General features: G+C 43.2%; 2 protein-coding genes and 1 pseudogene across 4 annotated transcripts in view; 1 reads left to right on the top strand and 2 right to left on the bottom strand.

Moving 5' to 3' along the window:
* NEXMIF (neurite extension and migration factor) overlaps positions 1-9,478 on the bottom strand; it is a 118,025-nt gene extending 108,547 nt beyond the window's left edge. For 2 of the 3 annotated variants that reach the window (XM_037512243.2, XM_054695667.1), the window contains exon 1: positions 9,441-9,478. The gene's annotated coding sequence lies outside the window, so the exon portion shown is untranslated. The remainder of the gene's footprint in view (positions 1-9,440) is intronic. The other variant, XM_054695666.1, reaches the window with a different exon arrangement.
* LOC119245613 (nascent polypeptide-associated complex subunit alpha, muscle-specific form-like) lies at positions 8,428-10,821 on the top strand. The gene is made up of 2 exons (XM_037511637.1): positions 8,428-9,513; positions 10,588-10,821. The coding sequence occupies exons 1-2, from the start codon at positions 8,428-8,430 to the stop codon at positions 10,819-10,821; spliced, it is 1,320 nt and encodes a 439-aa protein (XP_037367534.1).
* A 6,919-nt stretch (positions 10,822-17,740) lies between these two features.
* On the bottom strand, positions 17,741-18,111 carry LOC119246662 (60S ribosomal protein L31-like; annotated as a pseudogene).
* Between the last annotated feature and the right edge of the window lie 7,554 nt (positions 18,112-25,665).

Below are 25,665 nucleotides of genomic sequence, written 5' to 3'. Positions count from 1 at the left end.
AGATAGCTAATTTGAAAATAGAATGACAGAATTTATCCAATATGAACAATAGAGAAAAATATACTCAAAAAATATGAACAGGGCCCCAGAGACACCTGGGGCTGTAAAAAGCATATAACTATCCTGTCATCAGATTAGGCCTAGGATGATACAAAAAAGAAGGCAGGATAAAAAAAGAGAATTCAAGTAATGACTGAAAACTTCCCAAACCTGGCAAAAGACATAAACCCACATGCGACTATCCAGAACTGGATGAACTCAAAGAAATCTAAGCCAACACTCATTATAGCCAAACTTCGAAAATTAACAGCATTAAACAAAAAAGAAAAAAAAACCTGAAAGCAAGAAAGAAGGATGGATTACCATCAAAGGAAAAAAACAATTCAAACAACGGCAAAGTTTTATATCAGAACCTAGAGAGGCTAGAAGGAAGTGGCACAAAATTTTTCAAGTAATGAAAGAAAAGAAATTTCAATTCAGAATCCTGTATCTAGTGAAAAATTCCTTCAGGAATGAAGGAGAAATCAAGAAATTCTCAGACAAAGGAAAACAAAGATAATTTGTTGCCAACAAACCCACACTAAAAGAATAGTCAAAGGAAGTTATCTAAACACAAGGAATTTTGTAACAAGGAAGGACGGAAGAACAACAGAAAGAGTAAAAATAAGAGTAAATACAATTGACTTCGCTTCTTCCATTGATTTTCTCTATGGTTGACAGTTGAAACAAAAATTATAACACTGTCTAATATAGTTCTAATGTAGTATTGAGAGGAAATATTTAAGACAACAATATCATTAATGAGGAAGGATAAAAGAACTTGAAGAAAGGTAAGGTTACTTAAGTGAGTAAAATACTGATACTAGTACACTGTTATAAGTTATGTACAGGGCCTCCCCCGTGGCACAGCGGGTTGATCGCCATGCTGTGAAGCTGTCTGCAGCCTCTGCAGCGCCGGTTCAATTCCTGGCTGGCCAGGGAGATTACCCACATGGCTCAGCAGACCTCTCCTGCCTCCCGCGCTGCTCCCCCACTGCACCCCTCATTAGTGTCTTCGGTCTGTCTGCCTGTTCTGCTCCCTGCTCTGTCTCTGGTGAATTCTTTCACCCTCCCGCGCCTCTGGCCTATACCCCAGTTCTTGTATAAATAAATAAATCTTTAAAAAAAAAGTTATGTACAGGCACTCTGTAAAACACTTGTAGTTTCTTAAAATACTAAACACACTTACCATATGACCCAGTAATCACACCCGTGGGCATTTTGCCCAGAAAAACGAAAATTTATGTTCACACAAAAACCTGTACACTAATCTGTACAGCTTTACTTGTAATAACCAAAAACTTCAGACAACCAAAATATTCTTCAAAAGTAAATGGTTAAACAAACTGTGATATGTTCATAGCATGGAATACTGTTCACCAGGTTAAAAAAAAAAAAAGAATGTACAGTCAATACACAAAACAACTTGGATGGATCTTAATGGCATGGCGCTGAGTACCAAAAGTCAACCTGGAAAGGTCACCTATTCTATGACTCCACTTATATAATATTCTTAAAATTAAAAAAAAAAAAACTATAGACAGAGAAAAGTATCAGTGACTGTCAGGGGTTAAGGAAGGTACGGGTAGAGAGGATGAGTTTTACTATACAGATAATAAAAGGGTAACACAAGAGACTCTTTTGTGGTGATAGAAAACTACTTTATCTTGACTGTGGTGATGGCTACACAAATCTGCACATGTGATTAAATAACATACACCCCATTTTTCCAATGTCAAGTTCATGGTTTTGATCTTATAGTTATATAAGATACAAACATTAGGAGAATTGGGCAAAAGGTACATAGGACCTCTCAGTCCTTGTAACTTCCTCTGAATCTATAATTATTTCAAAATAAAAAGTCAAAAAAAGATATCAAGTTATTGTGATAGGCAAAATAATGGCTCTCCAAAGAGGTCTATGTTCTAGTCCCCAAACTTGTGAATGTTAGGTTACCTGGCACAAGGGAAATTAAGGTTGCAGATAGAATTAAGTTTGGAGATGGGGAGATTATTCCTCTAGGTAGACCCAATGTAATTAGAGGAATCTTTAAAAGTAGAAGCAGGAGGTAGAAGAGTAAGAGACAGAGCAGACATGACACTGGAAGCAAGTGAAGTGGTGCAATGTAAGTTATCAATCCACCATACCTACTTTGAGGATGAAAAGGTGTCACTGCCCATATACCTTGGGCAGAGCGTAGCAAATGGAGGAAATGGAGTCACTCCTAAAGCCTCCTGAAAGGAATGCAGCCCTGCCCACAACTTAATGTTAGTCCAATGAGACCTATTTCAAACTTTTGACCTTTAGAACTGTGGAATAATAAATGTAGTTGTTTTAAACCATGAGGCTTCTGGTAATTGGTTATAGCAGCCGCAGAAAACAAATTTGACCACCAACTAGGAGTTAGAAACAAACCCAGGCAGATATGGGCAACTGGCTTTTTGCAGAGTACATCCAATTCATTAGTCAAAAGTCAATATCTCTATACTGTAATCTTAAATCAACGTCAATACTTCATGGTTAATGATATTTGCAATCCCACACTACCAGGATAGCAATGATAGAACTCTTGTGATAGAAATGCAAGAAAAAGAAACATGTTATTCCTTATTAAATGATGCCTGCTAAACTAATGCAGAAATGAAAACAGAAGAATTTGTACCATGGGGGGCTGCAACCAAGATAGAGATACATATTTGCCAAGGAATTTTCTGCTGTGTTAGGAAAATAGGGCATACATGTTTACTTTCCAATGGGGAAGCTATAGAAATAATAGAAAAACATATTGATTTAGAAAGAGGGTGGGGTAAATTAATACAGATGGTAAAAAGATCCAGCCAGGAACATGGCTAATCCCCTACAGGAGAGAAAGATCTATTTTAATTTCTTCTCTGTCCTTAGTATCCCACTGCCTAGCACACAGTAGATGCTCAATAAATGTTTGCTGAATTGAATTAGAAATGATGATCATTTCTAATAGATCCTTCCAGGCTTAGGATTTTGTTAGCCCTAATACTCTACCATACTCCAAACTGCTAAGACAAGAAGCAAGGAGAGGGCAATAAGCATTTATGCAATCAGGGATAAGAATACCACCTCCTGGGTGATCTGGTGGCAGGCACCCTGCTATGGCAATGCCTGATGGGTAAAATCCTAATGTTAGGATTAAAAGATTATTTTCTTAAAAAAGAGTAACACTTATCCCTACCACCCCCATTTGTAAGGCACAGACATCTATGGCATATATTTGTGTTTGCATAGCATATGGAGTTTTGCCTTTAATATGGGATGTCAGATCTCCAAAATGGCTAATACTCTAAAAGGTCTATGAGTCCCAAGAGTCCTCATGAAGATATCTGGACACCACCTCCCTCTCTGACTCCATCACCATACCTAACAAACAATGCTAACAAGAGAGATTCTTATATTTATCAAGGTCATTTGCTAAGAGAAATATATAGTTAGGAAGATAGATCAAAGAGCGAGGGATGGGAAGGCAAGCATGTGTGAGCCTCTATGGAATAAAATTTATATATTAATGATCCTGTGGAGGGTGAATGCTTAGCAGACATTTTTAAGAATCTCAAAGTTAATAAGTTAAAGATTTGAGGAAACTAGCTTTGACTTGTTTTGGTGAGAATAGTAACATCAAAGTGAGTGCTAAATGAATCCTTTTCATAATAATAATAATAATAAACCCTGTAAATACGAATCAGAAAAATGCTTCTAACAGTAGCTGAGGACTGTGGGACATAAGTATACTAATAACATGCCTTCTTGAGAGAGTCATTTTCATGACTTCCATTTCAAGCTACTGTGACCATGACAACCATGCAACAGGAATTCTGTAACAACCCGAGCAAGGCTAGTTTAAAGGTTTTTAACTCACAATGCATGATTGGACTTCTTGAAAATGTATGCAAATGTCATATATGTAAATGTGAACTTTTCTGAAGAAAGTATCCTTGGTGTTCATCGAATTTTCACAGAGATTCATGCCAAAGAAAAGACTAGGAACCACTGGGCTAGATAGTGATGGCCCACTTTTTCTACTCCTCCTACTCAGTAAAGCTGCAGATCTCCAATTATTTTGTAACTAAAGAGATAGCATGTGTAAGTTCAAACAAGTTGTGGAAACCAGGTTTCTGAGTTAATAAATCATAAGGATGCCTGTAATAATGTGGCAAATAGTGGGAAGGAGGGCAGAAAGAATCCAGCACTGTAAAATGAAGACTGCTGCAATAGGCAGGGAAGAAAAGGTCATTATATTGATATTTTGACTCAAACAAATTCACAGGTGGATTTCACTTTTTAGGTCATACCTATGCCATGCCAGTAGGTTCTGAATGACTTTCCAAACCCTAAATATAAGCTGGTAGGTATGGACATATGTACATATGTACTTATTTTAACTGTGACCTAAGTAAAGCTCAGTTATGAAGAAGTTTGAAAACATCTGCAAGAGCAACTCTAAATGGCTCCATGTTTTCTTCTTGTCTGCACTGTTTCTTTTTCCATAGCAGTCCAGATTTAGCCATAATTTCTTTTGATCCCTGCCCTAGATCAATGAAAATCAATCACATACATTTAGGATTGGAAAGCAGTTTAAAAGGTCATCTTGTCCATTACAGAAAAGGCAAATGGAAATATATGTACAATATATCTAGCAATATAGGCACTATTCATATACAAATTATTCTAGACAGAGAAAATCACCTGTTTACCTATCAAGCGAGAATTCATACTTCTGTTGGTTTCACCTTCTTTGTCTCACAACTACCACAGTCAACATGACCTTTTTAAACATAAATGCCACCTGATATACTTTAAGCTTTACGTATTAGAGTCTTTCATAAAAGTAAGAATAGCCACTCTCCAACATGCAGATAGTATGTGTATGTGTTTGTACACACACACAAACACATATACATATTGGAGGAATGTCTTTGAACCTAATAATCCAATTCTGTGAAGCTCAAAGCCTGAATAATTTCTAGGATTCTTATTTTCCAGAAAGATTTTTTAGTTAGAAAAATAGGCTGAGATGGTTAATGGACTATGACATTTTCAAAGTTCATTACCCTCCCCCAAGTTTTACAAATATTGGATTGTCGAAAAAGTCGTATTTTTTTCTATGTTTTGAAGAAAAATGTGTCATGACTTTTCCAATAGCCCAATAATACCCATTTCCTCAAACCAAGAAGCACAGTGTGATTCAAAGGTGGTTTATAGGATAAGCACAGAATTTTTTTTTTGTTCAAATTAGGATGCTTCTGAGGGTGCAAGAAGTGTGTTGGGAAAACTGATGTAAACTTAACAATACTTCACTGAGGAAGTGCTTTAACTTCCCCCAAACAAAATTAATCTCTCTGCCTGTTCTTGATGAAAGATAGCTTGGCACTATTCTGGCAGTCAGGTCCAAGGAATAATCTGGTCTCTAACATCTAATCCCCCTTAGGTTGGACATTAGGAGCACCCTCTTGCTACTGAGAGAAAGAGATTGTAACTTTTTTTCAACAGAGTCTGCAGGTATCTGAGAAAATAGTATAATTGTTTATATCAAAATCATCCTACTAGGGATGGGTCAGATGATATATTGAAGCATCTTTTGGAAAAATAAAAATTAAGGGCATAGTACTTGGTCCTGAAGACTTCAGTTCTTTTTCCACCAGAGAACAAGGGACGGTAAGAAAAGCACATTTCTTAGCAGAGACCTTAAAATCACCGTGGGTAATGAGAGGCCCTAGGGAAGAAAGACAAAGAGGGTCCCTTACCTATAGTTGGCCCAGAAAAGGCCTTACCATCACTACTAGCAGGCAGCTTCCCTCCACCTACCACTCTCCTGGCTGACCCCACCCCAGGCCAGATCTCCCCAATACTATGTGCTTACTATTGCACAAGGCCAGTGTTATTCGAAAAGAGAAGAATGTTCACCCCTGCCTAAAATGAAATTTTCTGGGTGAGAGAAAAGGTCTAAAGGTAGCCCCAAGAGATGCAGGTGCCCATACAGTGCCCTTTGTTTTGTTTGCAAGCAGTTCTGGAGAAGAGACAGGAAGAACCAGATAAGTCCTCTGTGTCTAACCCTATGACCTGGGGTTTGAAAAGGTGCTTTCTTGTGGAAAAACTGTAAATTAGGGAGCTAATAGGCAACTATTCAGAGGAGGTAAAGGGGGGAAATTAAAGAAAAAAAAAACTTCAATGTCCAGCCTTGAAATCTCTAAGATGGAAAAGAAGGGAAGCCAGATGACCAGTTCCTTAGAGTGTATCATCTCCATTCTCTAGCAGCCACTTTAGTCTTTCTCTCCTTTCACCTACTGCAAGCAGAAACACTTAAATAATGTAAGTGCCACCAAAAAAGCAAGTTTAAAGATAAGGTAACACAGACCAATTAGAATCTCCTTTTCTCCCCTTACTAAGGGATTTAGAGGGGGAAAAATTCTCTAGAACTGGATTTAGGAAAAGCAAAACTGCAGCAAATGCTTCTTTGCTTAGGTTCGTCCCTCTCCCAAGCTAATACTCCTGGGAGATTGAGAACACCATAGTGATCTGTCAGAACTCCATGACCACATATTTGAGTGTTTAAGGCCAGCACTTATCACTTTCTCATCTCTCTTTTCCCACTCCTAAACGTAGGCAACACCTGTCAGCTCACTGGGTAGTTTACAGGTAATCAGAAAATTGCAGGGGGATAAAAAGAAAAAAAGAGGAAAGAGACAGAGTAAAACAGATAGAAAGAAGCAGTGTTCTGCAGTTAAATTTGGCAACACATTGTTATAGGCTTGTGTGTGTCTGAATGTGTGTGTTTGTTTTAGAAAGCACTGATGCATTGAAGATTTATTCACTGAACAGGTTGATTTATTTTACAGCCTTGACATATATCAAATTCTACCATGTGCTTACATACTTGTTACCCATTTATCAAAGCTGTTATTTAGCCAAATATTTGTTTTAAAAGTATTTTCCTTTCAATGACTTTCTTTAGCCCACCACATAATCAAGTGCAAAAAGTCAAATTTTAATTACATTATGTTATGTTAACAACAGCGATTTGGTGGCAGTCTCTGAAACCTAATCCAGTGTCATTTCATCTCCACCCAAAATCTATTCCTTTTTTCCCTAGTAAAAAATAAATTACTGTTTAAAATCACCTTATAGGAAAAAATAGAAAACTATGCACAAGGTCCTTTCATGTTATGGTATTTTACACTCTTGATTTTTAAAAAAAGTAGTTTCTCAACATATTGTTAAAAAATACAGACCTGAATACCGCTAACCTAAAAAACCTGGCTACAGGGACAAAAGGATATGATTTTTGTGTATGAGTGTGTGCAGTGTGGGAGGGCAGTGAGACCACCTAGGGGAGAACCAGGTAAGAATATCAATAACAGAAAGTAAACGGAGTCAAAATTGAAGTCTTAAAAAATTGTTGAATCACCCCTGCCCCATCTAAACACATATGTACAAAAATAATAATGTATTTTTCAACTCAAATGCATGCAGTCTAACTAGATTCTGTGGATGTAAAATACTGGAAGGTATTCCCAAGAAAAAAAATGTCTAATCACTAACTACAGTGGCTGGTTTGAGTCCCACTATTGTAAATACTCCATTTGCAAAAGCAAGAGACTCATTTTGACCTCCCAGGTCAAGGAGTGTGGGGACTAGGAAAGACTGAGTTGGGGAGCTGAGGGTGGAGGGAGGAAAGCTGAGAGGGAGGGAAATCCCACCACAAAGAAGTAAATGTTTGACCTAGTAAGCAAATACGTTTATGTTGTTACTGCTTGGTGAAATGTACAAGTCTCCTAGAAATTAGGCACTGTAATAAAAACGAACCAGCCCCAATTTAAATTGCTCACTAGACAGATGGTTAATTATATTCACAGCCACATATTTCGCTGGGATAGAGTTTCAGACACTCAGCCAGTTTTATTTGATTAGCTGGTTTCCCAGTTAATATGAAAAATGACAGTTACTTAGGGCTTTTTTGTTCCCTTCTAAAAATACGTTTTAAATAAGTGTAAATTCTTCTCAGCCATGAGAATGTCACTGCTGTAAATAAAACGTCTGGTCATATGTTACCCTGTGTCTAAAAGATGTAAGAAAGATTCATCCTCTGAAGCCCAAATGGTCTCTATAGTTCTGAGACGACCACTGGGACACCTTTTCCCACCAAGCAAAATATTTCAGGAACTCAGCATACTTGGCTCTTCTGCCGAAAAGAACCAAAGATACTCAAATCCTGGGTCGAAGTGCTTGAGATGCTTTCTCAAAAGCAGCCCTGGCAACCCTACACACAAATCGAGTCTTCTCCGGTAACAGTCTAGAAAATGGAACGTTAGTCAAAAGGCCACACAGCAAAGTGTGCGGCTGTGCACAGAATGCAACAATATGCTGGGCGCCAAACCCCAGACGCAAAATACGAACCCCACTTACTCCAAACCGCAACCAGCAGCCAGCTGGACAAAAACCAAGCGTGCTGGTGTCGAAAGGGGAGGGGGTGTCAATTTTTTTTTTTTTTTAACTTCGGAAAAGACAGGAAACCTTGCGCGGGTGATTCGGCCCCTCACGAATCAGACAGAAGCGGTCCTGCCGAAACCCCTGATTCCTCAGCTGAAGGGCGCCAAGTCGGCGACGGGTTCTCCACACTTTCCCCGCGCCCCGGCTCGCTCCCCGCGCCGGCAGGCGGCCTCCCCAGCCCGCGGGGGGAGGGGGCGAGGCCCGGGCGGACGCGCGCCGCAGGGCGCGGCGGGGACCCGCAGCCCTAGGGCGAGACTCGCGCGACCGCCGCCCAGGGTGGGAAGGGGCCGCGGGCCAATTTCCAGCCAGGTGAGGAGCCGCGCCAGGCTCCGTCAAGCCCTCTGCGTCCGCCGCCCGCGGCCCGAGGCGGGTGGCGCGCGCTCGGGCGAGCTCTGCGGCCGCCGGGGCAGGGCTGCGCGCGGGAGCCCCTCCGCGGCCGCCAGGTGGGTTTGCCCGCTCGCGCCGAAGCCCGCGGTGCGGGGCCCGTTACCTGGCAGGCTCTCCCGGCCGGCGGCCCGAAAGGAGGCGGCGCTCGGCCGGTCCCCGCTGCCCGGCTGCGTGCGTGCGAGCGAGCGTGCGAGCGAGCGCGGCGGCTCCGGCCCGCTGGTTTCCCCTCCCCCCAGCCCCTGCGCCAGCACCGAGGCCTTTCCTAGATTGCAGTGCCTGTCAGGGCTGCCGGCCACTCTCCCCGCGGCCTCGCTCCCGCGCACCCGCTCGCACACGCACGCCATCCTCACACAGACGCCCTCCCTGCCGCTGCCCCGGCCCCCTCCTCGCTCAGCTCCCCCCAGTTGTTCCACCCCGGCCGCCGCCACCCCGAGACCGCCGCGCGGCCGGCGTGAAGGCCGGGGGTCGGGGGGCCGGAGGGCCGCGCTCCGACTCACCTCGCGGGCCGACTCCCGGGGCGCGCGTCGCCGGCGGGCTCAGGCAGCAGGCGCCGGAGCCGGCGCGGCCGCAGTCAGGGCTGGGCTGCCACGGGCGCTGCAGCTGCTCGAGCTGCCGCCGCCGCCGCCGCTGCTACTGCTGCCGCCGCCGCGGCCGCCGCCTCTGCCTCAGCTCCATGCGCCGGGCCCCCCGGACGGAGGCGCCGCTCGCCCTCGCTTGCTCCCCGGGCGCCACCGCTCCCGCCGCGCCGGGTGGAGTGGAGCTGTCCGCTTCGGGCTCGGAACTCGCGCTTCCGGGCCGCCCGCCGCTCCCGGGCTTCGCGCTCGCGAGCACCCTCCTCGCTGGGGCCGGGGCTGCCGCTGGAGCCGGCTGCGTGCGCGGCGCCGGGCCGCGGCAGGGAGAGGAGGGCGACCGCTGCAGTCGCCGTCGCCGCTCGAGCTCCTGCTAAACGCTGCCACTGCCGCTACTGCTACTGCTGTGGCGGCGGCGGCGGCTGCTGCTGCTGATGCTACTGGTTTTCCTTCCCGTGTTCTCCCCCTGCTTCGTCCCCTCCTCCCTCCTTTCTCCTCCTCCTCCTCCTCCCCCTTCTCCTCCCTCCGCCGCTTTTCTCAGCGCCTCTGCGGGCGCTGCCTGGTCTCCTCTTCTCCCCGACCTGTCTCTGGCCATTCAAAAGGGTGCCCGGAGCGGGACTGCCTCGACTGCCACCATCGCCAATGTCCCTGCCATTGTTTCCTCCGACACGGCTGTTCCTGCTGGACGCGTCCCCCCGCCACCTCCCTGCCTCACCACAGCCCTCCCCCCACACCGTCTCCTTACCCTCTTGCGGGCCCCCTCCCACTCTGTCCGTCTGTCCCTCCCTCCCCGAGGAGCCCGGGAGCGCGCACTGCGTGGCCACCTGTCATAAAGGGCGCGCACCCCCCTTCGTCACCCCCACCCCTCCCCCACTCGCATTCTTGCAGCCCACCCAGTCCACTGCGCCACTGGCGCGTTCTTCTCCCGGCAGACACGCAGCTGGACCCCACTCTCCCACACCTTTTAGGGCGCCGTGTGTACAGGGCGGGGAGCTCTGAAGTTTGGGGAAGAATATGTCAATGGCTTCTTCCACCAAACAGCTAACCATTCCAGCCTCTACCCTTAACTTCACAGGCTAGGCCCCGGGAGAGTGGATCTCGTTGGAAAGATGGGCTGAAGGGCCATTCCCCAGAGAATCGGAGAGCTGTGTTTTGTGGAATAAAGGAGGCTCCAGGGAACCTGAAGATGACCGGGAAGGAAATGGGGTCTGAGCGACTGCTGTCGCTGAGCAGTCCCTTTGGTGCTCGTTTCCCTTCACACTTCCTGGAAAGCCAAGAGAAAGCCGCAAAGATTTGGAGAGCAACTTAGAAGGGACCATGAAAGGAGAGATCATTTAGCGTTCCTGGAGCCCTGGGTAGTAGTAACATTGGGGCCGAGCCCCTGAGACGACACCGTGGAGAGCCAGGGCGAGAAATGGAAAGCTTGGTGGTAGAAACAAAGGATAAAACTAAGCTACTTTGTGTGAACTTGTTCCAGCAAGCTATGGCCAAAGCACAGCTTCTCCAGTCAGGCAGTGCCTCATTTCAGGTTTTTCTGCTGCCGCAGCTGCAACCCCATTTTACTGCCAAGGTTCAGGCTTTGAGACCTGGCTTCTTACCATCACCCTCAATGGAGCCTCTATGGCCTCTCAAACACCACCTCCCCAATAATAGTACAGGTTGGGGAAGGGGCGGGTATTTCCCTATACTTGGCAAAATGAGAGAGACAAATGTTCCAGATATCCCATTGCCAATGAAGTCCGTATTGTCTTACCAAGTTTAAAGCAATGTCCATGGGTCTTTTATTCCTGAACTATAAAATGTCTGTCTGGTCACAGGACTCCCTTTTGCAGCCCCTCATATCCTTTCTGGGCCTTAGTTTCTCTTATTCCACCTGCTTGAAACACTCTTCTCCCTTTCCCCTCTCACTTTTTAATCTATCAAACCCATCCATAAATAATAGTTCATCCTTAAATAATCTACATTTGTGTCAGAGGCTGTGCTAAGCAATTTACTCAAACTGTTTTCTTTAATCCTCATGACAAACACAATTTTATGCTCTCATTTTACAAGTGAGAAAAATGAGTCACAAAGAAGTTAGGTGTACATATTGTGAGACTAGAAACAATATCTTCTTTATATTGCATCTTTCAGGCACCAGAATAAACTGTTGAAAAATAAGTTTTGACCCCTGCCCTCACATGTCTATTCGTATTAGAATACAATACTGTTTTAATTACTCTTGCTTTATAATATAGTTTAAAACCAGATAACATGATGCCTCCATTTTCTTCTTTTTTCTCAAAATCTCATTAACTATTACTCATGTTTTGTGGTTCCATGTAAACTTGACTATTTTTTGTTCTATCTCCTTGAAAATTATTATTGGAATTTTCATCGGAATGGCATTTAATCTATATGTTGCTTTTGGTAGAATAGTCATTTTGACTATATTAATTCTTCCCATCCATCACTTGTGTCTTGTTATTTCTTTTACAGTCTCAGACCACCTCCTTTGTTAAATTGATTGGTAGGTATTTAATTCTTTTTGATGTGATTGTAAATGGGATGATTTGCTTAGTTTTCTTTTTGCATTACTTGCATATAAGGAAGCAACAGATTTTTGTGTACTAGTATTGTAGCCTGCCACCTTACTGTATTCAATTAATATTTCTAATAGTTTTTTTTTTTCGGTTGCATCTTTAGGGTTTTCTACATATATTATTATATCATATGCAAATAGAGATAATTTCACACCTTTTCCAATCTGAATTACTTTCATTTCTTGTTATCTAATTGCTCTGGTTGAACACTCTAATACTAATTTAAACAGATGTGGTGAAAGCAAACATTCTTGTTTTGTTCCTGACCTTAGAAGAAAAGATTTCATTTTTTCACCACTGAGTGTGATATTTGTTCTGGATTTATAGTATACGGCATATGTAATGTTGAGGTATGTTCCTTCTCTAACCGTTTTATTAAGTGTTCTTATAAATAAGTGCTATGTCTTATTAAATGATTTTTTCTGCACCTATTGATATGACCATATGATTTTTGTCTTTCCTTTTGTTGATGTAGTATGTTAATAGATTTGAATATGTTACTTTTTATTAACATTGGTTTACAAATTTGTGTGTGATTCAGAGGTGTAGGATAACACCTCCTCAGATGTGTATTCCCACACCACACCCACCAATGCACCCACAGTCCTCCACCTTAGTCCACTGTGACCCCTCCCCACTTTCTTTTCCCTCCTCCCCCTCCTGTCTTATAGCATCAATTTTACCCATGTTGTTGCAAATGGCAAGAGTATTTCTTTTCTTTTTTTTAAAGATTTATTTATTTATACAAGAACCAGGGTACAGGCCAGATGTGCAGGAGGGTGAGAGGATTCACCAGAGACAGAGTGAAGAACAGAACAGACTGATGAAATACACTACTGAGGGCAGCAGCGGGCAAGACAGGAGAGGTCTGCTGCGCCATGTGGGTATTTCGCCAGCTGGCCGGGATCGAACTCGTGCTGCAAAGGCTGCAGACAGCTTCACAGTGCTACGCTCAACCACCTGCGCCACCAGGGGAGGCCCATATTTTCTTTTCTTTTCTTTCTTTCTTTTTTTTCTTTTTTAGCTAAGGAGATTTCCAGTCTACTTATATACCACATTTTTCTAATACATTTTTCTGTTCCTGGGCATGTGGGTTGTTTCCATACATTGGCTATTGTAAATAGTGCTTCAATGAACATTGGAGTGCATATATTCCTTTAAAGTAGTAGTGATTTTGCATTCTTTGTGTAGACACCTAGGAGTAAACTGTAGGGTCATATGGTATATCTATTTTTAATATTTGGAGGAACCTCCATAATGTTTTCCATAGGGCCTGGACCAGGTGACCAGGGTTCATTTTTTCCCTCCACATCCTCATCAAAACGTTTTGCCTCTGGTTTTTTTGATATGGGCCATTTTCACAGATGTGAGATGGTATGTCATTTTTGTTTTGATTTGCATTTCTCTGATAATAAATGATGATGAACATTTTTTTTCATGTGCCTGTTGGCTATCTGTAAGTTTTCTCTGGAGAAGTGTCTACTTAGCTCTTCTGTCCATTTTTTAATTGAGCTCTTTGTTTTCTTTTTGTTGATTTATATGAGTTCTTTATATGTCCTGGATATCAGTCCTTTGTCAGATGTATGATGTGTAAATATTTCTTTCATTCAGTTGGTGTCTTTTTGTTTTACTGATAGTCTCTTTCATTGTGCAGAAGGTTTTAGTTTGATGCAATCATGTTTGTTTATTTTTACTTTTATTTCTCTTGCTATGGGAAATAAGCCCACAAAGACAACACTGAAACCAGTGTCATGGAGTGTTTATGTTTTCTTCGATGTATTTTATGGTTTTGGATATTAATTCAAGTCTTTAATCCATTTTGAGCTAATTTTTGTGTAAGATGTGAGATGGTGATGAAGTTTCATTCTTTTGCATATGGCAGTCCAGTTTACCCAAAACCATTTGTTGAAGAGACCCCTCTTTCTCCAGTGTGTGTTCTTGGCTCCTTTGTCATAAAATGTATCAGTATGTGTGGGTTTCTTTCTCAGTTTTCAATTCTATTCCATTGGTCTGTATATCTACTTTTTTTCCCAATACCATACTGTTTTGATTACTATGCTTTGTAGTATAGTTTGACATCTGGGAGTGTGATACCTCCATTCTTCTACGACTGCTGTCATTGAGCAGTCCCTAAGGTGTTCATTTCCCTTCATACTTCCTGGAAAGCCAACAGAAAGCCGCAAAGATTTGGAGAGCAGGCTGCTTCGATTATTTGGGTTCTTTTATGGTTCCATATAAATTTCTAATGTTTGTTCTATTTCTTTGAAGAATACCATTGAAATTTTGATAGGGAATGCATTGAATGTGTGTATTGCTTTGGGAGGATAGCCATTTAAACAATGTTAATTCTTCCAATCTATTATCAGGGAATATCTTCCCATTTTTTATGTGTCTTATTCTATTTCTTTTAGCAATATCTTGTAGTTTTTACTGTATAGGTCCTTCACCTCCTTTGTTAAGTTTACTCCTAGTTATTTAATTCTTTTCATTGTGATTGTGAATGGGGGTTGTTTTCTTGATTTCTTCTCTTCTAAATCACTTTTTGCGTATGGAAACACAACTGATTTTTGCAAGTTGATTATGTAACCTGACGCTTTACTGTATTGACTTATTATATCAGTATTTTGGTGCAGAAGATCCTAAAGGATTTTCCATATATATTATCATGTCATCTACAAATATTGATAGTTTTATTTTTACTTTTCAAATTTGGATTCCTTTTATATCTTTCACTTGCCTGGTTGCTCTAGCTAGGACTTCCAATACTATGTTGAATATTAGTGGTGAAAGCAGACATCTCGGCCTCCCTGGTGGCCTCGGGGTTAAGTCTCAGTGCTATCACCACTACGACCTGAGACTGATTCCCAGCGAGGGAGCTAAACCACATATGGTGCAGCAGACCTCTCCTGTCTCACCTGCTGCTCCCCTTAGCAGTGTATTTCAGTAAATCCACCTGTTCTGCTCCCCATTCTGTCTCTGGTGAATGCCCTCACACCTCCCATACCTCTGGCCTACACCCCAGTTCTTTTACACAAAAATTTTAAAGAAGTAGATATCTTTGTCTCATACTGGATCTTGGAGGAAAACCTTTCAATCTTTCACCAGAGAGTAAGATGTTACTGTGAGTTTGCCATACATGGCCTTTAAGGCATATTCCATCCATTCCCAGTTAGAGAGTTTTTAAAATCATAAATGGATATTGAAACTTATCAATTGCTTTCTCTGCATGGATTGATATGATCATATGATTTTTATCTTTCATTGTGCTGATGTGATTGATGAATTACATTGTTTGGTTTTCAGATGTTGGATTATACTTGTGTCCTTGGAATAAATCCCACTTGTTCATTATGTAGGATCCATTTAATGCATTGTTGAATTTAGTTTGCTAACATTTTGTGAGGATATTTGCATCTATGTTCATCAGGGATATCGGTCTGTAATTTTCTTTGTAATGTCTTTCAGGTTTTCATATCAAAGTGATAATGGCCTTATAAAATGTGTTTAGAAGCATTTCCTCCTTCTCTATTTTTTGGGAGAGTTTGCAAAGGATAGTTAATCTTTGATGGTTTTGTAGACCTTACTAGTGAAACTTTCTAGGCCTGGAATTTTGCTTATTGGGAGACTTTTGATTACTCTTTTAATTTCCTTGCTTATGTTTTCTATTTATTCCTGATTCATTCTCAGAAGGATGTAGATTTCTAAGAATTTGTCCATTTATTCTAGGTTATTCAATTTGCTGGAATGTAAATGATTGTAGTACTCTCATGATCCTTTGTATTTCTGAAATGTGTGTTGTAATGGCTCCTCTTTCATTTCTGAGTCTATTTATTATATTTTCTCCCTGTTTTCTTAGTGAGTACAGCAAGAGGTTTCTCTATTTTGTTGATTTTTTTAGAGAACCGGGACTTTAAGTATACCATGCCATTCCCTTCTGGTCTGTAAGGTTTTCACAAAGAAATCCACAGATAATTTTACAGGGGTTCCCTTGTATATAATTTATTTTTCTCTACACACTTTCACCGTTCATTCTTCTTCTTAACTTTTTTTTTTAATAGAGGCATGTTTTTATTTATTTATTTGTTTGTTTGTTTGTTTTGTTTATACATGCGCTGGGTACAGTCAGAAGCGCGGGAGGGTGAGAGAATTCACCAGAGCCAGAGCGGGGAGCAGAGCAGGCAGAAGGACTGAAGTACACTGCTGAGGGGAGCAGCGGGCGGCAGGAGAGGTCTGCGTGCCATGTGGGACCCTCCTCTGGTGGCCGGGGAGCAGCCGGGGATCGAACCGGCGCCGCAGAGGCCGCAGGCAGCTTCGCAACCCAGCGCTCAACCACTGCGCCACCGGGGAGGCCCACACCGTTCATTCTTTATCATTAGTTTTTAGGAGTTGAATTATAGCATGTCTTGGGGTACGTCCTTTGGATTTATTTTGTTTGGAGCTTTTTCAACCTCTTGGGTTAGGGTGCCTGTTTCCTTTCCCAAGTTAGGGAGATTCTTGACTATTATTTCTTTTTGTTGTTGTTAAAGATTTATTCATTTATGCATATAAGAACAGGGGTGCAGGCCAGAGGTGTTGGGGGTGAGAGGATTCACCAGAGACAGAGTGGGGAACAGAAAAGGCAGATAGACAGAAATATACTGCTGAGGGGAGCAGCGGGCAAGACAGGAGAGGTCTGCTGCACCATGTGGGTAGCTCCCTGGCCGGGGATCGAACTCGTGCTGCAGTGGCTGTGGACAGCTTTACAGGTTGTGTCTTAACCCCATGCGCCACCAGGAAGGCCCTATTATTTCTTTCAATATAGTTTCTGCCCCTTTCTCTCATTCATCTCCTTCTGGGACCCCTCTGATGCAGATATTATTTCTCTTGATATTGTGCCATAGAGATGGTACAGGGGAAATCTAGGTTGGCAAAATCCTTCAACTATTTTGCCTGGGAAGGTCTTGATTTCATCCTCATATCTGAGAGTCATTCAATATTCCTTGTTTGTCTTAAACTTTTGGTAGTTTCACTACTGTGTCTTGGTGTCTCATTGCACTTAGATAACCAGGTATTCTCTTATCTCTGAATTTGTATATTTAGCTCCTTCCACAGGTGTAGAAAGGTTTCTTCTATTGTTTCTTTGAATAAACTCTTTGTCTCCCCTTCTCTCTTCTTGGAGACCCAGCATACTTACGTTGCCTTTTCTGATGGAGTCAGGTAGTTTAGAAGTGTGTCTTCATTTGTTTCTTTGTATTTCTCTTTCTTCTTTCACCTGGGCCCTTCACACGTTACTCTCTCCAAGGTCACTGATTCAATTTTTCATTGGTCTAGCCTCCTTCCATAGCTTTCTCTGGATTTTTTTAAATCTCATCTATTGAGTTTTTACAGGCTGAATCTATTATTTTATAATTTAAAGTTTTCATTTCTATTTTCTGTTTATTAGTCATATTTCTCAAGTCATTCAATTGCTTTTCTGAATTTCTTTGACTTGCTTTCTGAGTATTCTTTTATCTATATCTTTGTGGTTGGATTCTGGAGAGTCGCGCTTTCCTTGTCATGTCATATTCCCTGGGGGTCTAAAGTTACCAGATGTTATTTTTCCCCCTTTTACTGATTTAGATTTCCATACTTTGGGGAAGTTTTATAACTTTATTCTATAGTCAGTGGTTAGTTCTCATTCACATTGAGTGTTTATAGATTTTTGAAAGTTGTGACAGGTACATAGGTAACCAATATATACAGCTTGTTTGGTGAAGTGTCATCCTCATTGTGTTTCCTGGACAATGTCACAATGATACTGTATGGTACATTCCTCATTCCTTTGGCCCAAACAGTTTCATTAAGCCTGGTGTCATTGTGCACATCTGGAGTGCCCATTTCCTTCATTGCAAATTTCCAGATTCTTTCAGTGCTCACAGGACACACTTCTTGAAGCCCACTCCATGGATGCACTTGTGAATTTTGACAGTGTATTCTCTGGTAATTACCTCATTGATGGCAGTATTGCCCTTCTTCTCACTAACCTTTGTGGGAGCCATTCTTCTCAGCCCCAATTTTCCTATCTTTTAAACTATCAGTAACTTAGAGAATGGCATTACTTTTACTTTTCTAGAATGTGGTGCTATAGTTTTATTTTTTATCTTTGTTGGCTTCTGTAGGTACTGAAACCTATTTTGGCAGTTGCTAAGTCATAGAGTAAGAGAGGGTCCTAGAGTGGTCCAGTTGCTGGTGCAAATGTTCTGGGAGAGAAGGGCTGGCTTGTCTGACACCACAAATAGCTTTCTCTTCTCTGGAGTTCCAGACTTGAGAGACTCTCCAGTATTGTCAGTGCACTTCCCGAGGTCAGTACCAGTTTTGAGGGGTGGAGGAGGGGAAGTACAGTCCAGCACACTGTCTTTATTCCTTTTACTGGGGACCCAAACTGTGTGGAGTGGGCAGTACCCCAGCTCCTCTACATAATTTCCCCTCAGTCAAGGGTGTATGCCTCCACACCATTCAGCTCTCCCCTCCCCAGGGCCACTGGCTGATCAGCAGTCCTGCTGTCTATGCCACTTACCCCAAAATGAAGTCTCCAGGGGCTTCTCTCCACTCACCTCATGTTCCATGAAGCATATTCCTTTCCGCCTTCTCTCCTCTGCCACAGCCCATGTTGATATGTGAAGTCCAAGTGGTATTCTAGTTTTACCCAAAGCAACAGGACTCCCTGGGTTTAGTGTCACTTGGTTAACTGTTAGATGGCCTTTTGAAGAGGGAAGAAAGAAACTACTCACACCTGGTATGGTTCTAAGCCTGCCATACTCCCCAATAATCTTATGACACAGCCTTTTCCCACTGAAAGGAGTTACAGTGTCTGGAGATTTCAGGGACATAAAAGATGCTGCCTTCGTGAGCTGGATCCAGGAGGTTTCTTTTTATCATGCTGAGGACAGACATGGTACATTTTCTTGCTCAAATTTATGTTCTACCTTAGCCCAAAGGGATAAAGTAATGTGAATGCCAGAATAACATTATCACAGTGTCATATGCATATAAAAGGGAGGAAAATACCATATTCTTTTTCATATAGCGTACCCTTATTTATCTCAGAGACTATATAAGAATCATAATACTGACCTCCAACTGGGACATTATGGCACCTTTCCCTGGTAAGTTCCAAAGAATGACCCAAAGGAACTCAGCGTGTCCAGATTTGAAAGCTCAATGAATTGAAAGCAGCAGTGGCTGTTCCTCTTGTTTGGGAGCAGCACCCAGTATTTTGAGGGCTCCCATGAAATATAATGGAATTAAAAACTATCTCAATGCTTCCCCCCTTTTCCCTAAATAGCATTAAAGAACTATAGCTCTCTTGCTCTTGACAATAGACAGATGTTTCCCTTTCCCCCCTTAAGCAGCCTTTGGGGAAGCAAGGGAATCCTTATTCTGTGAGTTATTCAGCTAGTATTTGGTTCTGGGCTTCAGGTGGAGACAATTAAAGATCTCATCTAGGGCCTCCCCTGGTGGCACAGTGGTTGAGAGCTGGACTGCAAAGCTGCATGCAGCCTCTGCAGCTCCGGTTCGATCCCCATGGCGCGGAGACCTCTCCTGCCGTGCCTGCTGCTCCCTTCAGCAGTGTATTTCATCAGTCTGCCTGTTCTGTTCCCCACTCTGGCTCTGGTGAATTCTCTCACCCTTCCGCGCTTCTGAATGTACCCAGTGCTTGTATAAATAAATAAATCTTAAAAAAAAAGAAAAAGACAACTTAATCTTCAAAAAAAAAATCTAGTCTACCTCAAATGAGCCTATTGCCTAGCGAAGGAGATGAAAACACAGGAAATACTCTCTAGCAGTGAACGATGATAACTGAGAGGCAAGAATAGGTCAGAACCCCTTTGATCAGGATACCAAAGTAGTTTAGGTGTCCCTGGAAAAGGATTAGGACTATGCTAGGCAGTGAGGAGGAAAGTATATTAAGCACGGTGAAGAACATGAGCTGAGGATGTGCCAAGGTGGGATGATGAGTCGCGTACTTTGGAATCAGTGACATGTCTAGTGTGACTGGAGTCAAGGCTGAAGCATGGATGGAGTCAATCTGCAGGGAGCAAGCCAAATTTGGAGGGATTGAATAAGGCCAAAAAGGCAGGCTTTGAAATGCTGGAAAATTATGCTGTTGCGCTTTTATTCTCAGTGGTATAAATGTATAACATAAAGGTTAAGGCCACATACTAGACAGTTTTAAAATGAGACAGTCGGGGCCTCCCTGGTGGCGCAAGGGGTTAAAATACAACCTATGAAGCTGTCCGCAGCCTCTGCAGCACGAGTTCCATCCCCGGCCAGCCAAGGATCTACCCACATGATGCAGCAGACCTCTCCTGGCTCGCCCGCTTCTCCCCTCAGCAGTGTACTTCTGTCAATCTGCCTGTTCTGTTCCCCACTCTGTCTCTGGTGAATCCTCTCACCCCCACACTTCTGGCCTGTACCCCAGCTCTTGTATGCATAAATAAATAAATCTTTAAAAAAATAAAAAATAAAAATGAGGCAGTGATCCTTAGGGTTCTAATAACGGCAGTGATGAACATTTATGATGGCTTGATTTATAAATTAAATAATAAATTTATTATTCATGTTCTATATGAGTAACATATATCATTTTATCTGTTCATGATAGCCTGTTTAAAAACATGTCCCACTGCAGACAGTCCCTTCCTTGAAACAAACATCCTGTTGGTTGACCTCATTCTATGGAGATAGAGCTGAGTTTCAATGGGTGAGCAGTTTCATTAAGGCCAAATGAGCAAAATGTTGGTCCAATCAGTGTGCCTGGAGTGTCCTGTCCCCATTTACCAGCATTATCAGCTGCCTTGGCTGCTATGTTCAAAACCAACTTAGGCAGAGTGTCACTGAGTACTTTTTCTCTCAGGGCAAGCAACTGAGGTCTGGAGAGAATCATTTCCATCTTCAGCTGCCAAGGGCCATTGGAGAAGCCCCAGCTGAAGTCACAGGACTAAGATGCTTGTGGCCTGGCAGTGCTGAGGAGGGCCTGAGCAAGGTGGGAATGGGCATGAGTGGTGAAGAAGTGTGTCCAGACTCAGGACAGGACCGTGGACAGAGACAGCGGTTCTCTTACACAGGCTCTCACAGCGCAATACAGCTCTCCGTCGTGCGGCTGTGAGTCTGGGTGACACTGCAGTTGTGTGTAGAATGTATGGAATGTGATGTGGTTGCTAGTCTTCCATGGGTTGGGCACTGCCAGAGCATCCTGTGCAATGTGAGCGCTCTGGGAAGTATAAGATTCATAGATCTTATTTATGTGGGAAGTGTTAGTAGTGCCAAAAGTGCACTGTTGGAAACTGCAATGTAGTCTCATAGTTTGAACTATAGCCCCAGAATGAGGAAACTCAGGCCGACTGAACTCAACTAGCCCTAGAAACTCTGGTCTTCTTGGACATGATTACGTCTATTATTTTAAAGGACTCCTCTTCATATAAAATTCAATACCTCAGAGTATACGCCACTCCCCCACTCTCACAACGCAAGGAAAGGAAGATGAGTTGTGTTGTAGTAAAAAAACACTGGACTTGGAATATGTCCCTTATTGATGTGATACTGAAAAATTTATTGAGTCTTCTCAAAACCACAATCTCTTCATCTGCAAAAGGGCCCACATAATAACCTCTACTTCACAGAGAACCACTGAGAAGCTTATGCGATAAGGTATATGAAAACACTTAGCAAAAAGTTTGACATATAGAGGCATATAGTAAACATGTCTGTTCACACATATATTCTAGAAGTTTATGAAATATCCATTTTTCTGCAAGAAAGCTTTCCTAAGTCATTGATGGAAAAGACCCAAGTTCCCTTCTACCTACACTAGAAGATCCTATGACATCCTTCTCTTGCCCTGTTAATAGCTGCTGCTCCTGCTGCTGCTGTTGATATTGGGTGGTGATGAGAATGATAATGTTAATGATATTGGGTGAAACTGAGGGGTTCTCAAGACAATTAAGGGGAAAACATATTGCATTTTTAAGGGGTTCATGCCATCCACATGCATGAAAGCCAAAGTAACTATACTCTAGTGTACTCAAAGATTTTTTATCATCATTGGAAATTTGAAAGGGCGGGGAGGAAAGAGAGACTGACAGGGGAGGATGAAAGAAGGGGAGGGAGAGAGAAGTAAAGGAGAGAAGGATTTCAAATATGGACTCCCTATCAATCTTCAAAATCACCCACCCTCCCCTACTTGTGACGTGGTTTTGTATAAGGCAAACACACCAGGTTTTGGTAACTGTCTTTGGTATGGTACCACTGTAACCAGGGTCTGAAGCCAAAGACTGTTACAGGTGGTGCCCCATGGAGGGGGCTGCTGGTGAGGATGTATTGCCCCAGGGAAAATGCAAACAAAGTATGGGTAGGGGTGGAGACTGATAAGAAATATAAGGGACTGCAGAAGGAGCCCCCAGCATTCACTGTTCCGGATTTCAGCATTTTTAGTTCTTCAGCCATTCCGGGATCAGTGATTTCTGCTCCCACCGCGCCGATCTTCCAGAAGGCTGTGGGCCTCTGAAAAACGTGGAGAGGTTTCCAACAGCCAACCTCAGAGAGGAAAAGTTCGGAGGCTTTGCAAGTAGCTGAACAACTGAAACTCTACCCCGGTTTTGCTGCTGTTACAGCCTGGCAGGGAAGGGGAAGACCCAGAGCAGGCGCCTTGCTGAGCTGCATGAGTGCGGCCATTTTTCAGGTGGTTCGGCTGGCTGTTGCAACTGCTGTTTTGAGCGTCGCTTGTCTGGTACTGTGCTGGGCCATCTCAGCAGCTCCGGGAGCATCTCCTGTCGTGCATTCTGATATCTTTGAGTTGGATCCCGGCCTATCGTCTGGCAGCCGCATGCTGCAGGTCTCAGTGATGGCAAAACACCATCTTGGGAGCATTTGTTTTTAGGACTTTAAAACACTGGACACTGCTTCGGGTGAGATAAAGGGCCATTTGTGGCCTCAGTGACTCTTTGTTTTCCCTGGTTTGTTAAATAAATCCCATTATTGTTGTTCTCTGAACTTGAGTAGTCTTGCAATTGTGCACATGAGTGAAGAACTCAGACGACAGATAAACTATTTGGGCACTGTCCTTGGTCAGTTTTAGTGCTCCTTGCTGCCCTGTATTACCACCAAGCACAAGACAAGATTTCATGACCTCTGCTTCCATCCCTCTCTATTTTGGGGCATTGATTTGCATTTTGATTTTTGCTCTTTCAGTTTCTGTTGCTGGATACCGCAGGATTGACTTCCTAACCAACACTGAAAATCCTGAGATGGTGAATAAGGCTATGATTCTTCCTGCGTAATTGCTACTGTTCGCTTTCTCTGCTGGCTTGCGGGATGCATCAGTAGGCAGGAGATAGGTCCTAATGAATCTCAGGTGATTTGGGCAACTCAGGCTGAAGCTGACAATGGTTCATTGATTCGAAGTAGAAATCATGTTTGGGAGTTGAAATCAAATAAGGCAGATGAAGTCTCCTAATTGAGAGATAACTGGTGACTGTGATCCTAACAAATTTTTTGGAGTGACTGGGTATAGGGTAAGTGAATTAATCAGGCTTTTTATGCCACTAGCCTCCGTGGCTATCACCTGTGGCCTTGATTGTGTTAATGCAGAAGGCGCTTGGGAGTGTGGGCATGGGCTATGCATGCCTTATTGTGGACACCTGGAGCATGGGTGTGGGCATGTGTAAGTGGGCACACTTGAGCCTAAAGGCCAGGGCTATAAGGGCAGCATCACTCAGACAGTAGAAGAGGTGAGACCATGAGACTACAGGAGAGAGAGCTCAGAGAGAATGAGTCCAGAGAAAGAGCCTAAAGATTCATGGGAGGCTGGGAGACTTGGTTGCCTGCCTGCCTCCCAGCACCCCCTAACTGGGCCCATGCCTGCATCCTTGCATGCCAGCTCCCCTGCCTGGTGTGCCTGTGTACCTCATTCCCCGAGAGAGGTTTAAAGCCAGTAAAATCTACTGAGCGCTCCAGGACTCTCCTTTATCTGTCTGCCCAAATCCATAGTGAACCTGCCCTGTGCTTGCTGGCACTAGACTGGGTTTTGCAATGTCTGGATCAGAAAAAAAAGAAATTTTATCTGCACTAAATATGAAGTGGTCACTATTGGGAATCTTTTTTCTACACCATTTGAAGTATATTTGCCATTTGAGTTTTTGATTTGTTTTATTACTGATGAGTAACAAGGAAGGTTTGTTTTATGAAAGCACTTTGATTTGACTAAAGTCCTTGGGGAGTGTAGAGGCAGGAAGGCACAGAGCAGGATCTCTATGACCCTATGCAGAATGGTAAAGGAGGAGTCCTGGAGCCCTTGGTGACTTTTTTCAGGCTTTTATTGTCATTTTACAAGGTACACTGTAGGCAGGGGTTCTGGGGGGCCGGGAGGCTGGCAGGCCTCCCAGCCCCTGGAAAATCTTCACTCTTTCTCGACTCTCTGGCCTTCTTTTGTGTCCTCTGCTTCTCTGCTGGTTCTCTTCCAGTCTTGCACTTATTCTCTCCTGTGGTGTCCCCGTGATGCCACCCTTATAAGCTCAGTCTCTCAGCCCAGGTGTACCCACCTACATATGCCCACACCCCACTCCAAGTGCCCGCCATCAGGCATGCATTCAGGACTGTAGAGATCCATCATTAATCTTAATGGCGGGAGGGCAGAAAAGCCTGACAATCATTTACTCTACAGGGAGCATCAGGGATAAAGTCCAGAACCACCATGTTCATGGGAAGCCGCTTGTGCACTTGTATTTCCTGCAGGAAAGTGCCTTGGACTCATTCTCCTGGCAGTTCTGCTCTTGGGCCTTGCCTATTGGCAGAACTGGTGCCCACAGGAGAATGGGTGATTTTAGAGGTTGATTGGGAGTCTGTCTTTCTCTCCCTTACTCCTTTTGCTATTTTTTAAATTTTTCTGGTTTTTGTTTACTTGTTTGTGTTTTTTTTTTTTTTTTTTTTTGGCTTAGATTGACTATTTTCTGGAAATGGAGGACTTTGCCACATTGGTCATCCATGGACAATACCTAGTGACTAATTTGTTTCTTTTGCATACATTGTAACCCTGGAAAAGAACTTCTTTAAGGTCATACCCCCACCAGGTGAATGGGGGGCAGCTGGGAAGGAGGAAGTAACAGCATGTCATTTGGTGGAAAGGGGAGAGGAAATGAAAGATGTATAGGCTTCTCCTGGTTTTTGCTCTTCATGGTTTTAGTGTTTTGGATCCAGGTCTCTTCAGACAAGGACAGCTATTATCTTGATCCTCAGGTGGATTCAACTTGTGTGGTACATTCTGAATCTTGGCTCTTTCCTTCTCTCCCAGCCTTTTGGCCTTGTCTAAACTTGTCAAGAGGTACCTTGCATTTGTTCCCCTAGCAGCTTTGCTTTGGGGCCTTGGCTACTGAGCATTGGGCCCTGCCTGTTTGTCTGAACTGGTGCCCATGAGGGGATGTGTGATAAGGATGTTTGATAAAGAGTCCATATTTTGCAATCCTTCTCCCCCTAATCTTCTCCCCCCCCCTTTGAACATCCCACCAATTACAAATCTTTGAGTTCACTAGAGTATGATTATTTTGCCTTCATGCAAA

This window comes from Talpa occidentalis, unplaced genomic scaffold, assembly GCF_014898055.3.
Source record: "Talpa occidentalis isolate TD23 unplaced genomic scaffold, MPIMG_talOcc4v2.1 talOcc4.15, whole genome shotgun sequence".
NCBI classification, from domain to species: domain Eukaryota; kingdom Metazoa; phylum Chordata; class Mammalia; order Eulipotyphla; family Talpidae; genus Talpa; species Talpa occidentalis.
This window is presented reverse-complemented; position numbering and strand designations above follow the sequence as displayed.

Bases quoted from the DNA above. Each gene is read 5' to 3' on its own strand.
- LOC119245613 (XM_037511637.1), top strand. From the start codon at position 8,428: ATGCTGGGCGCCAAACCCCAGACGCAAAATACGAACCCCACTTACTCC. The intron at 9,514-10,587 runs GTCAGGGCTGGG...TTAACTTCACAG, and splicing joins CCGGAGCCGGCGCGGCCGCA to GCTAGGCCCCGGGAGAGTGG.